Source organism: Schistocerca nitens, chromosome 6, assembly GCF_023898315.1.
Source record: "Schistocerca nitens isolate TAMUIC-IGC-003100 chromosome 6, iqSchNite1.1, whole genome shotgun sequence".
NCBI classification, from domain to species: Eukaryota; Metazoa; Arthropoda; class Insecta; order Orthoptera; family Acrididae; genus Schistocerca; species Schistocerca nitens.
Window position 1 is genome coordinate 169249847 of NC_064619.1, and position 18248 is coordinate 169268094.

Genomic DNA, 18248 nt, shown 5'->3' on the forward strand with positions numbered 1-18248 from the left:
TTAGAAATCGGTTCGTTTCAGCAGTTGCAAGAAAGCGCCAGAGAACTGGCGTCACTGCGCTTGCGCAGCTACGATGACGCAGGAAACCCATATGTTCGTACGTGTAAAAAATTAAAAGATCTTACATTATGTCATAAAAGAAATAAGACATCAAAGGATACTTCAAGATCGTCGGGATTTCGCGAACCACACTAAAGTGCATAAATCGACTTAAAATGCACATCCGCATGTAAATTTTCTTGGAGTACCAGTACTCATGTTTGGTTCTTTATTATAGCATAATACGTGCACTTGAAATGCAGCGAACAGTTGAAACTAGCCAATAGTGTGAAATGGAACACTTCGTTTCAAATAAATTGACTGCCTCTGTAGAAAGGATTAATAAAAGCCAAATCTCTTTAGCAAACCAGTAAAAATAACTTCATTGCTCTGTAAGGCGATTAATGCTTGACTGTCAAAGGTGGAAATAAAATCTGAAACTATTAACATATTTTAGCCTGCCGTAATTATGCGAACGTATTTTAATTCATTTGATAGCTCCCGGCCACAAAAATCCGTTTTGTTATCATTTAACGTGAGAGCAATAAACGAAGAGGAAACAACAAAATCACTGAACGTAAACACAGGTCGCGTGGAGACGACCCACTTCCCACAACAACTCGGACTGCTCTGTGCGTCAGCCCCGGATCTACGATATTTCCGAACCGGGGCAATATTAAGAAGTGGCGCCCAGCCACACTTCCGTAACCAGAATCAGGAGAAGGTACTACTCATACGCGCGTCGACTGCGCATGCGCAAGAGCCCGCCCGCAACTGCTCAAACGCATCTATTTTAAACAGTTGTCACGTCACGCTCATCGGAGGTAATTTGTTATAAAGCATTGCATAGTGTTCTGAAAGCCTTTCACACTTTACTGTTGGCAGACGCTTGTATGAGCAGTTTTTTTGTTGTGATTCTTGAGTTTCTCCCGGCGTATTTGTTAATCAAAATATCCACGGGTGTGCTGCCGGTCTATAGTGTCCAACGGGCACAATATTTCGGCGATCATACATGTCGCCATCATCAGGTGAACTGACGGACTGAGCTCCTGTGAACGTGCCGGCACGGAGATCCGTACGCTATGGCTGCTCAGAGGGAACTGGGTTCGGTCGAACTCGAACTCGAACTCGCTAAATCGCAGACATCCTCTGTCTGGAGTAGGGGGAGGCTAAGCAGCAGTGCTGCTATTCCTCCGTTGTCAGCTCTGGTGGTGTGTGAGTGGCCTCTCGTTAGAATTGGCCTCTGGCTACTTCGCTAGTGTAGACTAGCGAAGTAGTTTATTGCTGGTAGGTCTTCTGGGGCAGGCTGCCGCCTGCCGGTGCGCCACTCTTCATTCACCCACTTCACTGTGACCTCAGTGATGTGGTCCCAGTCCGAGGGGGTGAAGATGGGGCGGCTGTTCAGCAGTTTCAGCTCCTTCCGTGTTACGGCCTCGCACAACAAGCCACGCCTGTGGTGATGGTCGCACGGTACGTGCGGAAGAGGTGGCTTCGCGTGCGCCGGCGTGAAGGGGTACGGGTTGTCCCCGTGAGGGTACGTCCCGTCCTTCAGCGACGCCACGATCTTCTTCAGGAAGGGCTGCACGCTCCGCTCGTCAGGGAGCGGGAGGGGCAGTCCTTCGTCGGTTGCCGCTTCTTCTTCATCGTGCGAAGAAGCGGGCGGCAAGTCGTCATCAGTTTGTTCTTCTTCTGCATCCGTCTCCAGGCCAGAAGACGGTGCAGGCGTCCCGACGTCCACTTCCATGCGAGTCGCCGCCTGCATTGCTGCAGGAGGCGAGTCGGTGGACGTCGGGGTGGACGTCTGGGTGGCGGCATCCACCCGCGATGGCTGCTTCAGAGGGGCGGGGGGAGCTGGCACAGGCGGCGCCTTCTTGAGAAGCCGCAGCTCCTCCCGCAGCTGTTGAAGCTGTCGGTGGACAGCCACCAGTTCGTCCTTAGTTGCGGCCCTTTCGGCCGCGATGGCAGCTTGTAAGTCGGCCAGCGCTTGGTCGGTTGCCGCTTCGACGCGGCACGACGCGCGCCCCTCGCCGGAGCGGGGAGGCAGTGCGGCCGACTGTGCGCCAGGCACCTCAGAGCTTGCTGTGGTGTGCTGCCGACGGTAGCTGCAGCTGCGCGAGTTGGCGGCGTGTGGACCGCCGCAGTTCGCGCATCTGCTGGGCCCTCCACGTGGTTTGGGGCAGCTACGGGTGTCGTGTGCCGCCGCGCATTTTAAACACGCGACTGCATTCCGGCAGACACCCGCCACATGCCCCAACTGCTGGCACCTGTAGCACTGCACACCTTGCAGTGATCGCCGCTTGTGCTTCGGCTTCTGTGGTCGCCTGCGGCCGCGGGAGCTCCCCAAGGCACTGATGAGGTGATCCAGCGCGGCTGCCAACCTGTTGCCTCTGCGTCCTGCCATACTTGCGGTTGGAGCGAACAAAGGCGTGCGCGAGCGACGTAACGGTGCGAGCCGTAGCGAGTCCAGCAGCGGAGTCCGCGTGGCGTGGGTTCGGTCGCGACGGCGGCCGATGTAAATAACCTCCGCCCGCGGCGCGCTCCCTCCGCCGTCCGCGCCCCGCGCCACGGTCGCGCGGTGGAACAGATTGCGACGGCGTCTGAGATGACGTCGGTGTGATGGCTCTGTCCGCCGTGGTCGTCACAACTATACGTTTGCTCGATTTACTCTTGATTAACCCAATCGCTGGTTCCCAAGCCTTGCTAAGATTATAGCCACAGTCACGGTTTATGAGGTCGTCATTGGTGCGAATTTCGATGGCCTCTCTAACAACGCAGTCCCAGTATCTCGACGTCTGTACCAGAATCCTCGTGCGTTCAAACTCCATGGCGTGATTTTCCGACAAACAATGTATAGCGATCGCCGACTTGCTCGGATACATCAGTCGAGTGTGCCTCTGGTGTTCACGGCATCGATCCTCGACGGTACGCATCGTCTGACCAATATACGACTTGCCACATTGACACGGAATCTGGTACACGCCGGCCTTCCTCAAACCGAGGTCATCTTTGGCGCTCCTCACCAGTGCACGAGTTTTATTCGGAGGACAAAACACAGTTCCGACCCGATGTTTCTTCAGAATGCGGGCGATTTTCCCCGAGAGTGCGCCTGTGTATGGAATAAATGCAGTGCCTACCTCCTCCCTCGTGACTTCATCCATCTCAACAGGTTGTGCTGCAGTGGTTGGGCGGAGAGCACGTTGAATCTGCCACTCTGAGTACCCATTTTTTCGAAATACAGTTCTCAGATGTTCCAATTCCTGGGGTAGACTCTCTGCGTCGGAGATAGTGCGCGCCCTATGTACTAGAGTTAAAGTACCCCTACCAATTTTTTTGTTCTGTAGGTTAGAAGAAAAATTGTGGTGTAATGCAGCGGTTCCCACCACCTAGGGTCGTTAGGAAAACTAAAAAAAGACAAATGTGGTGTCTTCTTTTTGTTGCTACAATTTACTGTGCAACAGATGCTGCCGTTTATAAAAACTATTCTACAGACCAATATAAACAAATAAGATTCGCTTTAGCTTCCACAAAAGTATAACTTCCTGGCTTCTTGGCGAGCTGCAATCGCAGTTGGTAACAAAGAAGGGTCGGAGTGTCGCGACTGGTATGTTAGACTGTGATAAATGTGAAAATACTTTTATTGGTTTGAGTTACGTGGTAGGATTCAAAGTAATGAAACAATGCTTATACAATCTTCAATTTGTTTAATCCACGCTTCCTCGCTACAGGGTGTTTCAGAAGTGATGTTCAATATTCAGGGATATGACACGAATTATCATTCAAAACAAAAAAGTGAGGTAAACACTGGCTCTAAAACGCGTATCTTAAGAACTATGAGGAATTCTTGAACTTCGACCTTTTACTGCAAGCTATTTGCTTTCCATATTTTGCGAAGTGGTAGTATAGACCAAAACAATAAAAAAAAAGTCCAGTAAAGATGTTCTCTAAAATGCGTATGAGAACTTGTTCGTTAGAAGAGTTGTGTTTCGAAGTAGCAAAGATGACCAAGTGCTCATTAGCTCTTAAGTTACGCGTTTTAGAGGCCATGTTTACTTTACTTTTTGTTTCGAATGATCTTTCCTGTCATATGCAAGAATATTGACCATCACTTCTGAAACACCTTATATTTGTTGTACAATGTACACATCATATACTATACAGCTACTTCAGTAGCACGATGCACGGACGTACGCTGCTGCCCATGCCCGTCTGTGCGCACTGCTCAGCAGCGATGCTGCACACGCCGAAGCATCACTCGATGGGACGGCTCGGTAGGAGGAAGAGCGGGGTGCACAGCACGAGATATACTTGCCTCAACAGGCAGACACGGAGGGAAGCTGATATCATCGCGCATACAGAAGCTTATTTACTCGCCATCGCTCATCATATGGAAACTACTGATACCTGCACATACCGACACGTCATTCGGTGGGACAGCCTGGTAGGGTTGCTTGCATGAACAGGCACACACATGAGGGTAGCTGACACTATCGCACATGCGATAGCTTGCTTACTCACCATCGCTCATGACATGGAAACTACTGATACCCCGTAACTGCAGCCATGTGTAACAGCTAGTTAATGAATATAACGTTTCTTATTCTCTAAAAAGCCCATTTTGCGCCATTCATCAACTACATTTTGCATTGCAGACTTCGGTGGAGGTCTTGCCAAAACATTTCTAGTCTTAAAATCATACGCAAACAGTACTGCATCCTTTCCACGAACCGTACTTCACAAGACACTCCAGAATAAACACGCTCTGTTTTTTCGTGAGCACCATTTTGTGTTGCATTCAACTGGTCACTAAGCACGTCTGCTCCTCCCGGTCACTCAAACGTAGGAAGTGCTCAGAACAGAACATGCAGCAGATGCGCAGACTTGTGACAGGAAGCGATAGGTGCATTTATACAATGGTTTGCAGTATTTTCTGTAATGGGCAGTTCTCCTGCTCATTAACAGGGCTCAGTTCTGCGTCAGTCTTATATTTTCTCGTCCTCTTTCCTTTTGCCGGCCCAGTATACCAAGAACTGCAGTGTCTCAAAAACACTGACAACTCATTTAGCTTTTAACTATATTCGCAAAAGTATAAATGAGGCACGAAGGAAACAATCAGAACGGATATGAGAGGGAATGGATAGCAGATTATGATATGGGTTAGACTGTACACACGGTGTGATGGGAATGCAGGGGGGCGCCGTAGGTTATCTTCAATCAGAAGGATTCCCAACAATTACTAATAAAATGATATTTATTAAATATGAAGAAATATTCAAACCATCCTGCTTCTTGCGCAATGTCTAGCAAAATTAGGCGTTTAAAATTATTGCAAGCCCTCTAAAATATTAGAAGTCCAGTCACTGTGCCTCTGAGTGACGCCTACGTAGAGCCCACAGCTGGCCTACGATGCCTAGGAAGCCTAAGTCTCGGAGACGACGAACGAACACTGGTGCTAGTAGACTCGGCGTAACTGGAAACTAACACGAATCGGCGCACTGAAGAGAACTTTCCGCCTAGCTGAGTGCTCCGGTATTTAATGAGGCATCGACCAATCGCCATCTACACGCGTTGTGCCCATGGGATGGCAGCTGCGGCCCCTGGTGAACCTCGGTACAGTTCGTACTGCCAACCCACGAAGTGTTTCGAACGCGGCTTATCGATTGCGGTGAGGTATTCCCTAGAGTTTTGAGTGCCGTCCCCACAGAGCGACTTCTCGATGTATACGAAAACGTCACCTGCAGTAAATACCAGCAAGTTGCGAAGTGAGATGACTCAATTTTTTCCAAACGGTTTAGTTAATAATCAATATGAAAGTTTTCCTCTACAGTAACAACCGTTGGAAACCGCCTGGACCGGAACAGGCAGCCACGCGGGGAAGCCGCGCGGTCAAGGGCGCCTTGTCACGGTCCGCGCGGTTCCCCCGTAGGAGGTTCGAATCCTCCCTGCGGCATTGGTGTGTGTGTGTGTGTGTGTGTGTGTGTGTGTGTGTGTGTGTGTGTGTGTGTGTGTGTGTGTTCCTTAATTTAAGTTAGATGAAGCAGTGCGTAAGCCTAAGGACCGATGACCTCAGCAGTTTGGTCCCATAAGACCTTACGACAAATTTCCAATTTCAGGAACAGGCAGCAGCGCGGAGAAGTCTGAAGAAGCAGCCACGGGACAGTCCCTGGTCTGTGTTGACGCAGGTGGAACTGTGTTGAGACACTGGACTCGCTTTCGAGATACTGCCTGTTCGAATCCCCGTCCGGCCAATCTGATGTAGGGTTTCTGTGGTTTTCCTGCATCGCTTAAGAGATACGCCGGGTGGTTATTTTGGAAAGGACACGTTCAATTTCCTTCCCCACTTTGCTCCAGTACCTTCCTTGAGCTCAGTCTCAGTTACGTCTACGGGATGCCAAGCACTTTTTCTTCGCGTCGATAGTACACGGCACAACGTAGAACGTTAAAATGCGCCACATCCGCATGACGATATTTGCCAGGTAGCTCTGCTGGAAAAACTTCCTCTTTCGCTTGTTGCATTATACAAGTTTTTGATGAATCTTGCAACCAACGTTCACCGTTTGATCATTGGGGGCAACCGGTGGCCCGCGGATCCGATCAGGCCTGCGACTGCTTTCAATGCGGTCTGAGGAAGAAATATCGTGGGTGAAAGAGAAAGAGAGAGAGAGAGAGAGAGAGAGAGAGAGAGAGAGAGAGAGAGAAGTGCTGCAGAATTTTTCAGCGGAAGTTTTTGAGACAGTTATTATAAAATGTAATAAGTATAGTATGTACAGAAACAATGTTCACGAAGCGTAAACAAATGTAAACACCTCACGATGAGATGAACATAAAATGATTGTACTCTCGAAAATGAGTGTTTTCAAGAGTAATTTGTTGACGTGGCGTGTATAGAAAGGGGCGAGCGCCATTCATACCGATGCGTTACACCGTAAACGTTAAGGTCATGGACGCTATAGTCCTGACATCATGCGCCAATAGCGCCGCTGTGGCGTGACGTGCCGTGACGTGACGGTCTGCAACCTTAAGGAAGTATGTGACAGAGGCCTGCGGTCACCAGAGGTTGCCCATGCCTGGTTTAGACGAAACAACTCGTTAAAATCTTTGTAACGTGACAGTTTTAAGTACGTGCCGGAGGCTGACCGCGTGATCGACCACTGCTCTATTATTAATTCGTACTCGAAGCTACTATTACCACTAATATTATTTTATACGAACGCTATTCGGAAAGTAACGAGATACAATTATGATCAGCATGGAAAACAATAAGTTCATTGTTTTTTAAACGGTGCAGCAGAAGTACACTATTTCGAAAACAGCTGTTTCTTATATCCCTCAAATTCAGCACGTAGCCTATATCTCGTAATGTTATAGGCGCATTGCAATAGTCTGGTATTCCATCAGTAAATTTGAGTTCAACATTTTCAATACCTATTCGAGGAATAGCACAAGACTTCGGCACTGCAGTCATACAGGTACTAAAATAATGATCTACATCTTCTATGTGATTGCTACATGTGTGAAGCCAGTTAATGATCACTGTATACAGCTCGAACATATGGGCGCCATCTATTTAGTCTCTCTATTGTACTAGTTACTAATGATCACTGTATACAGCTTGAACATATGGGCGCCATCTATTTAGTCTCTCTGTTGTACTAGTTACTGCCATGTCTAGATTGAGTAAGTTATCAATAGTCGAGTGCTGCATGAAAATACTATGACCGTCAGCACTTTTAATTCTTAGTGTAGCACCGTCAGACATTGACAGAATACTCACAGTTAGACTGCCGCAGTACATGTCCTGGTAGGAGTGGGATGGAGCGTATTCGGCAGTCATATGCTTCTTGATGTATGTTTTCAGACGACATAGGTTTTCTAACTACGAATGGGATGAACTAACTTTAATATTTTTGGGTACATTTTCGAGCACTAACACAGTTGACAGGCTTGTGAAACTTCAAGTCATACATGAAGACGCTTTGAACAACTAATGCATGAGGCGAACAGTAAAGGCTGTGGTGCACTGGAGGTCGGTATCTTCTCATCCACATCCATACCAGCGAGGTTATCCTGCTGTTCTTGCACTGATGGTAGTACGTCTCTTGTGCAATGTTCAATGTGTAACCTCCCCCTCACTTATCGACCTTAATGACAGTGAAAAATTAAACCACGTGTACCTAATGGAAATTTGGGAAAAGCAATCGTCACCGAAGTTAATCTGTCGGTAAAGAGGGAGGAAAGGGTTACATCTAAATGAAAGGAAAAATGCAAATGAAACTGGTGGAAATTAATTTTGAAAAGGGGTAAAGTTAATAAAGAAAGTAAATGAGCGGCCGTTACGTTAACAATTAACTAGCGGTAATTAGATATTTGAGATTTGGGGGAAATTACGGTCGCCAGTCCTAAGGACAATTACTATAGTAACTGAAAAAGAAAGATTATTACACATATAATTAGCACTAGAAGCGTGGCAACTGAAGGTTGACACGTGCAGTGTGAAAACTGAAAGTTTGTCAGAAGTAATAAATTTCGCTACACTCTGGCTGAATTTAGCAAAAGAATTAATAAAACAGGAAAATCGAAAGCTAATTTAGTGACTGAAGTTAATAGTGAACTTTGTTTCTGAAGCATATCGAAATTCAGTAAAATACAGTTAGTCTTGGGCTACCTCAACAATCATTTCAAAGGCTACTTGAATCTACGTAATTTAGAAATAAGAGATTTAACTTCGAACTTGAGTTAAATGATTCTGGACAATTAACAATAGTAAAATTTAGTACGTACCAAGCTGAGCTGCAGTCACAGGTAAGCTAAAATACGGTAACAAAACTCGCACTCTTAATTTGTGCTTGTGTAATCTAACTATTGTAGCCAGCTATGAATACTTAAAGTGAACTTTGAAATTAAAGCAGTGAAATGGAATTATGCTGGCGTTTGAATTTCAACGACACTCGGGTTCATTTCGGAAAAGGAAGGGACCCTGCTTGGCAATGCAATTGGGACAATGAGCAACAAAGGTTCATGCTAAGTTGCTGTAATTTTGTGATTCAACAATTTTAAAAGTTTGAAAAGCTGAGGTCTGCCATACAGTTCTAAAACTTTACGTGCTTCCAGTCTTCCTTGTTGGTTGATTGAAGGTTTGAAGCCGTCGATCGAGGAGGCGGCGACAGTCACTCATTGTCGGCCGTCGCTGTTGCAGAAGCTGGATGTTGGCGCGCCTTCTTCTCGACACGGTCACCAGACGAAACGGGCTCTTGATGTGCGCCAGCTAATGCTTCCCGTCCGCGACACCATGTCAGAAACTATCATCGCAAGTCGAGCGCAATTACATGCTGCCAAACCCCGAAAGCGCGGCAACTCGCGGGAGCGTCACACAACACACCTGCTCCACTCGCTACTCCAGCCAGACTCCAACTGCTCTGCCCGCGCTCCATGCGGCAGAGTCAACACTACCAAAGATCCTACACACTTTGATTCTTCACACGACCTATCGATGTAATCGTTCGATAGCAGTTTTCCCTAGGCAAGACCCAGCGTAAAATTACAAATAATATTTACGAGACAAACCAATTATACATCGACATAAATGCATAAATATATATACACAAATAGTAAAACAATTACAATATGTAAAGACACAGAAATGTCATATATTCAGGTAACAAAAATAAGGAAAACAAATTTATAGTACAATAGATGGAAATAGGAGGATATGCATTTCCGGCGTTACAAATGGATGGCGCGTACGAAGGAGTCCAGTACTGCGAAGCAGCCTCAGCCTCAAACGCAGTCTCTGGCACTGACATTAGCACCCCGCTATCCTGCTCCAGCATGCTGAGAAGCTGTACTACAGGATCCTGCGTGGAAGAGTCCGAGGTCACCACGTGTGCGGGCCCCGACAGGTTGGAACCTGCTGATGCTGACGTCACGAGTGAAGCTAGTGGACAAAGAAGAATATTCATAAGCGTAATATACTGCTGTTACAGAAATATGAATAATAGTAATAATAATTTTGCGAAATAGATACATACTTTTCTGCTGCTTCCTCCTCCTATTCTGCTGCTGCTGTGGCGACTGACACTTCACCTTAACTGACTGACTGAGCTGAACAGAGATCAAGCAGCTGCTGAGTCCTCATTATATACCATCCACATACGTCATCATGATGCCGTGTTCATATTGCTGAATCGTGTGATCACATGACCTACAGTAGCGCCTCCTAGCGGTGAGCTCGTGAACTAGATCAGTTCTTCGGTCTGCTGGATCGGAGGCAGTCGTCTCTTGTGGGCTGGGAGCTTATATTGTGCTTTTAGAAAAAGAAGACAGTTCCAACAATAGTATATGTTTCCATGAGATGGATAATGCATCTTTAAAGCATCTCGCTGCAATGCATTTATTTGCAGGACCGTATTCTTCCTCTTCACATGTTCGAGCAGTAACGCGCACTTCCATTCGGCATGTAGGAGGCTATGGGGGCAGACCTCGACTATATGCTTACAAACAACATAGCTGTTAAACTCATCCCGCTCAAACACCAATAACTCATCGATAGAACACATTCGGCATGGGCACGAGGTTGGGGGGGGGGGGGGTGAGCAGCTGATATTGAATGGTATATACGGAGTACGCGAATATGCTTAGACCGAAGCGAATTGACATCAACTGGACGTCTCTTCCCTTTTGGGAGAGTGAATGCTTCATGATGAATATCTCGGCAGTTTGGGCATGCGCATGAGCATGTGCTGGTTACAATATGCATCCTGCCTCCACCTCTCTGCATTGCCGAAATCTGCTGAGCAGAATTCTTATACTTATTCCTCCATTATCATACTCTTCCATACGTGATGTAGTGAACTGTGACTACACTCCCCCGAATGTCTACATGTAATGCAGCTATTGAAAGCTGGTCTATCCTTCACATTCATCTCGATGATCGAACACGTGACGATGGTTTGACAACAACAGCTCAGCAAAGACTGAATGTGCACCGCCAATTCCAGTCATGTGAATGGAGAAAAAAAAAAAAAATTGTCGCCATCTTGGATAATGGTACTCGCATCATCAGCTGACGTCAAGACAACGTCCTCTGTGTACTAAGCCACGTGGTGGATACACTGGGTGGAGCCATCTTAAATAGCGGTCATGATCTGACGTCACGGTGGCGCTCTCTGGTGGCGACGATATCAACTAAGCCCTTTGCAGTCCAGGCTCAGTGGCGAACACATCTGCTTGAAACTGGTTAAATAATAAAGACAAGTCCGTTTTTCCCGCCATTTTTCTTGGTGTGACGCATTATCCTGTTGGAATTTGAACTTCCTGCCATTTTTCTGGGAAAGGGGGCGTGGCGCTTTCCTGCCAAAATTCAAACCTCTCGCCAAAATCCGCCAACTTGGATGACGTCATCGCCGCCATCTTGGATAACGGTATTTTGTTCCAGAACACAGGTTGTACGAATACTAATATAAAACAAATTTAGACAAAATATGCATAATTGAAAGTAAATTAGTAAATCATGCCTTCGCATAACGCACATGCGTGTAACAACGAATGTGTCATCTGCACAGCTGGATGAAGATATCCCTATGGTATTATGCCGGATTCTAAAGCTGAGGGTTACAGGCACTCAGAAATTCCCTTCTGTGTTACCACTGGTATTCAACACTTTCGGATTAAGAATGCTGTAACTGCACTGCGGAACAGACATCTATGCTATTGGTCAAACCCTCGTAAGCTGCTTTCAAAACCTGCTTCGTCCCCTCGATTCACAGACGGCCAGGTATACTTTTCTTTGTCCCTGTGTTTGGTAAAGAACACCCCAGACATTCTAAACAAGTTTTTCAGCTGGTCGCAAGTGATGCGTGTATACTTTTCTTTGTGTCTGTATTTGGTAAAGAATACCCCGGACATTCTAAACAAGTTTTTCAGCTGGCCGCAAGTGATGCGTGGATTGCACGGTTCACAATTACCTTGACTGGTGGCCAGAACTGTGAAATCGAGAAAGTCAACAGACATGTCTACGACCCAAGACAAATGATGGTCTCTAACAAGATTGGTGGTTTCAGCACTTTGGAGTTACAGGCACAATCTTTACTCGATCACTCCAACTGCTGAACAGAAATTTTACCATATCACAGTGATATTGGTCAGTTAATACGGTCTCCCCGATTTCGTACAATATGTCTTGTTAGTTATTCCATGTGCTCATTCCGCAACTGTTTCTTGAATCAATGAAACACCGCTTCAGTTACCGTTGGTAACTTTACTGCGTTTACTACCGGTCTCGGCTTCTATTTTAGGACATTACCAAGTACCTATGAGAAATGATGCTATGGAGAAACGACGTTCGAATGATAAAAATCACGAGGCAGATGGATTTAAAATGTTATGTACCCAACGATATTGTGAGACAATTGGATGTGTCGAAAATTATCAACATACGCATATATTTATAACCTTGGCACACCCACGTTTCTCACAATATCATTGGGCACGTACTATTTTAAATGCGTCTGACTTATACTTTTATCATTTGAAAGTTATTTCTCTATAGCATCATTTTTCAGAACCACTTGAAAATGATCTAATATAAAGGCCGAAGGTTAGTTATGAACAGCAACTGAAGCGGCTTTTCATTGATTAAAACAAGGTGTTTTTCTTACCTAAGCATGTCTAATAGTTGAGGAACACGCATGTCGATCGGGTAATAAAGAACAGTTAACAGAAGCAATGAAATAAAGTAACGAACGGTAGGCCTTAACGTCTCTTCGACGACCAGGTCATCAGAGACGGACCACAGCCTCATAATGGACAAGAGAACGGAATGAAATCGGCAATATCCTTTTCTTGGGAACCACCCGGGTATTAACTTTCAGCAATACAGCGAAAGTGCGAGAAGGCTAAATGTGGAAGGCTGGACGAGGAATTGAACCCCGGTTTCTCAAGTGCAGTTAAGAACAAGAAGTTGTTACAATTTCGAGCTTGCGACCTATAAAACGACAAACAACTCTGTGAACTGTTTTGGGTGGGGCCACACGAGTAAATTTCTGCATAACGGAAGCGGTGCAGTGGCTACGCATACAAAGAAAGCTATTTACTCTTTAAACCGTTTAAATGCGTTGGCGCTGTATCGCAGATCTAAAAGCTAATCATGGTAAGTTTTTCCAGTTAACTGAAATAATGCTCTGGCCAGAAAATTTCACGCTGGGTTCCATGAACATAGAAACATATTTTGTAGGGAGCACATTGTGCTCATGTGGGAGCGATCTAGATGCACATCACTCTGGTAATATATAAAATCTACCGAGAATATATACAAATTTTAAGAACATTACAGGGTTACACAATGCATACCCGTCTGGTCATATATAAAAAACACCTTGCGAATGAGCGCAGATTTTTCCGGTCATGTCAAGTGCACATCTGCCTGGTTACATATGAAACATACCGAAAAGAAATGCAAATTTTCTGGCACTGCCGAGTTACACAAGTGCACATTCGTCTGGTCATCTTTATGTGCTGTGTATAAGCCTGCAGGTCCCATAAAATATCTAAGTATGTTCGTATCTTACTGCGTATAGGACCAGACAAATGTACATTTTTGTAATTCCGCAGTTCTCATGAAATTTGCATTTGCATTTGCTTTTCGATATGTCGTATATGTGACCGTGCAGTTGTGTAGGTCTGCAGCTTTCATAAGTTTTGTTTATGTTTACGTGATACAGTAACCTCTAGAGTTATGTACAAGCCCTAATGACGTAGTGTTACCACACACGCAGAGCCTGTTACCACGTGAGCTGTGACATTCATTGGCGACTCTTCTGCTAGCACCATCTCGCGACGCGGCCTGTACTGTAACAACAGTGCCGGAGTTGCGGTAGTACCTAGCTTGCGCTTGTTTAAGATGGACACACTTAACATTTATAATGTCATCTCTCTCGGACGCCTATGTGCTACTTACGACAGTTTTGTAATGACTGCGTGCTACAGGCGACTATTAATATCACCATTGTTTGCCTTGATGTTGTAACTTCTATGTGTCCTAAGGTATGTAACTAAATTTATATGTATACATGTTACAGAAGTGGAATCGAAGCCCAGTTTTAAAGGGTTTTCTGTCCTCCCTATATCAGACAATGGCGGCTTTAGTTTCGCCGAAACCGGTAATCATGAAATAAAAAGAATTCCTGCGATCTTGGCTACCAGTTTATTGTTTTAATAGAAACATATTCCTTTATCACACTAGAATAATTAGCAGTAGCCTTGCATAAGAAAAATACGGATCGTGAGTCCGTGACATTGAAAGCAGTAACAGTTCTTGTGAGTGGAAGTGCTAACACATTGCCTTTATTATATTTCAACATCCAACAAACGCATTTCTTTAAAATACTTTTAAAGCCCCGACTAACAACTTCTTTATTCGAATCACGTAATCCCCTTACAATGATTTTTCACACAAGTTATCCTAAGGGACTTGAAAACACTTAACTGCAATCGATAACTCTGGTATAATTTTAGGACTTTGTTACACAACGTAAACAATTTTAGAGAATGCACTCTTTTGACCAGAGAATATTTTATCTGAACAGTGTATTGCAAATACACTCAACTAACGAGAAACATGCTATGATCCGTACCTGGAATAACTACAGTTCTTCTAGCGTCAGAGATAACATCACGCGTCGTAATATTACAATTCCCGTAAATTACGTGTCGGTGGTTTGTGGGCGCAACTGGCGCCTAGTAGCGTCTCAGTTGTGTTCCATCAGGTTCAGATCAGACGAAGTTGATGATCAAGACAATGCTCTTCACGTCACGTTTCTGCCCTTTTGATACAGTTATCCCGCTAAAAGGTGCCTTCGGCATCAGGAAAGACATCAAGCATGAAGGGGTGCAGGGGTCCAAAACACTGTTCACATAGACCGTGTATGTGCCTTGGTGTCTTCAGTTACTACCTTGGGTCCCGTGGAAGCCCAAGTGAATGTCTCCTGTAGTACAGTCAAGACCCCACCGACCTGCATCCGTGGCACTGCGCACGTTACGAGCTGCTGTCTGCCTGGATGACAGCTCAGCCAGACACGAGCATCGACCTTGTGTACCACGATATGTGACTCACGTGACTAAGCGACTCGTTACCACTGATTCCCGATTCAGTCGCTACCAGCTGGTGGCAACTACAATCGTAACAGACGACGTCCTTTGGTCAACATAGGAAGACGAAGGACTCTTCTGCTGAGGAGCCTCAAGTACAATAATGTGTGCTCCAAAGAGATAGCATTTTACTGTTTCATATATCTGCCACAAATCGCCATCAGTCAGGCTTTATAGAGCGGGTGGACCTCCGACCTCCACGTTACGTGATGAGGCAGGGACACACAACATCTCGTCGTCTACTAAGTAGTAACTTAACTGTCCTTCAGCCACTTTCCAGAGTGGCTCACGACGATAGCATGTTGATAGCCAACTAGCCTAGCCGTCTCCGTGGCGCTCGTTTCCCAGCAAAATCTGAAGTCGCTTATATCAGTGCATTCCCCCATTTGCGCCCCCTTATCGTTGCTGCCCCGCCTATATACTGTACATTCGTTACTGCGTCATGAGCCCACAACGGCACCACGTGACAATCTCCTGGTGGGCAGTCATCACATTGTTTTGGTTGAAGAGTGTGCACGATGACCACAAGACACTATGCAGTTTAAATACTGGGTAGAAAATTAATTAACAAACTGAGACTGATCTTCGGTCAAATTTCGCACTTTGTTCATGGTTACATCTGAGCATTTTGGTATACAGGGCAATTTGGCTCCAGTGCCTCGTTACGTAGCACATTGATGTGACAAAAGTCATGGGATAGCTATATGGACATATATACAGGGTGAGGCATAATAAAGAGCGATTTTTAAAACGCTGTTATGTAAAAACACTCCGTAATTTTTTTTATTTTATAATCTTAAAAATACATGAAAAAGCATTTTTCTGCAATAGTAAAACACCTGTTTTTTTTTTTTAAGACAAATCACACCGCACAGCATTGCCACTGGGATATGAACAACTTCCTGTCGGATAGACTCCTTCAGGGCTTCAATTGCTCGAGGAGGGTTATCTTGGTAAACTGCTTTTCAGATAACCCCACAAGAAAAAGTCACATTTTGTGAGATCCGGTAAACGCGAGGGCCATACAGTATCCCCATTTTCGGATATCACATGATTTTCAAACAAACGATTGACGATATTCCAGTTTACTGCGGGAAAAACGTCTCATCATTCACGTCGTAGTGTGCAAGTTGTGGAGTAAAAAAGTTTTCCAACACGTCTGCGTATCTCTGCGCTTTTATAGCACTGCCAAGGCCATTTTCAGAAACGTACGGCCCTTTGATCAGTATTGAAGACATGGCGCACCACATAGTAACTTTTGTGGAGTGCAATGGTTGCTGATGCAGTTCTCTAGAATCAACGTCACTCCAAGATCGCAAGTTCTGCTTTTTCACAAAACCGAAGAGATGGAAGAGCCTGAACCATTTGGATTTCGTAGGGGTGAAAGTGGAAATCTTAAGTGTACAATTCTTCTTACTGTTCTGCTTGAAATCCCAAGTGTAGCGCCGTGCCGGCGAGATGAGCGACGAGGCCTTCTCTCATGGCAACTACTACACGTTCGATGTTTTCAGATGTGCGCACCGTTTTTGGTCTCCCAGTTTTCTTCTTCGTCACTGACGCCTTCTCAAAGTTCTCAACCCACTTTTCAATCGCACAGGCAGATGGCACCAGCCGATTCCGATTAATGTTGAAGTGGTTGCGGAATGCACGACATGCCAGCTGGCACGCACTGTGGGGCTCAGCGCTCCATTATGTCTAAATGCTACTTCGCGCCAAACCTAACTGTCGCTATCCCCTCCACTTCTCTCCGATGCAGCTTGACTCGCGCGCTTTTCAAAATCGGTCGATATTATGCCTTGCCCTGTGTATGTGGGCGTAGTATCGCGTACCCAAGGTATAAAAGGGCTCTGCATTGGCAGGGCTGTCATTTGTAGTCAGGTGATTCATGTGAAATGGTGTCCGACATGATTATGTCGCATGACAGGAATTAATAGACTTTGATCGCGAATGGAAGTTGGAGCTAGACTCATGGGACATATCAATTCGGAAACCGTTACGGAATTCAGTATTCCGAGATTCCCTGTGTCAAGAGTGTGGCGAGAATATCAAATTTCAGCTACATTACCGCTCACAAGGGATAACGCAGTGATCGACGGCATTGCCTTAATGACCGAGAGCAGCGGCGATTGTGTAGAGTTGTAAATGCTAACAGACAAGCATCATCGCGTGAAACAACCGCAGAAATCGATGTGGGACGCACGACGAACGTACTCGTTATGACCGTGCGTCGAAATTTGGCGTTCATGAGCTATGGCAGCAGACGAACGACGTGAGCAACTTTGCTAACAGCACATGGTCTGGAGCGCCTCTCCTGCGCTCGTCGCCATATCAGTTGGACCACACACGACTGAAAAACCGTGTCTTGATCAGATGAGTCCCGATTTCAGTTGCTACGAGCTGCTGGTAGGGTTCGAGTATGGAGCAGGTGCCACGAAGCCATCGACCCAAGTTGTCAAAGCACTGTGCAACCCGGCGTGGCTCTATAATGGCGTGGGCTGTGTTCATGTGGAATGGACTGGGTCCTCTGGCCCAACTGAATCGATCACTGAATGGAAATCGATATGTTCGGACACCTGGAGACCATTTGCAGGCAATCACGGACTTCATGTTGCCAAACAAAGAAGACACAACACCGGGCCACAATTGTTCGCGACTGGTTTGAACCTCTGGACATATCGGGCTAATGATTTGGCCACCAAGATTGCCCGTCATGAATTCAATCGCACATTTATGGGAGGTCAGTTCGTGCACAAAATCCTGCACCGGCAACACTTCCACAATTATGGGCGGCAGTAGAGGTAGCATAACTCAGTATTTCTGCAGGAGACTTCCAACAACTTGTTGAGTCCATGCCACTTGGAGTCGCTGCACTACGCCGGGCGAAAGGAGATCTGACTCGATATTAGGTGTCTCATGACTTTTCTCACCTCAGTGTAATTGCATTTCGTTTGGTTTCTTATTCCTTTTCACGTTTGTATCAGTACTGCACTGAAAACATCAGCACAGTAGTGCTGTTGTGGACATTATGCACTTGCTGTCTCTTCTGGAAACAAACTTGTTTCATTAAC

General features: G+C 45.8%; 1 protein-coding gene across 1 annotated transcript; it reads right to left on the reverse strand.

Moving 5' to 3' along the window:
- Positions 1-6126: 6126 nt before the first annotated feature.
- LOC126263273 (uncharacterized) lies at positions 6127-12724 on the reverse strand. Its single transcript, XM_049960358.1, has 4 exons — positions 12693-12724; positions 10065-10132; positions 9764-9970; positions 6127-6173 (listed from the first exon to the last, which is right to left on the reverse strand). The coding sequence occupies exons 1-4, from the start codon at positions 12722-12724 to the stop codon at positions 6127-6129; spliced, it is 354 nt and encodes a 117-aa protein (XP_049816315.1).
- Between the last annotated feature and the right edge of the window lie 5524 nt (positions 12725-18248).

Bases quoted from the DNA above. Each gene is read 5' to 3' on its own strand.
- LOC126263273 (XM_049960358.1), bottom strand. From the start codon at position 12,724: ATGCGTGTTCCTCAACTATTAGACATGCTTAG. The intron at 10,133-12,692 runs GTAAGAAAAACA...TGTTCAGCTCAG, and splicing joins CAACTATTAGACATGCTTAG to TCAGTCAGTTAAGGTGAAGT. The intron at 6,174-9,763 runs GTAACGCCGGAA...CTGCTTCTTCAG, and splicing joins TTCGTACGCGCCATCCATTT to ACTTCTCCGCGCTGCTGCCT.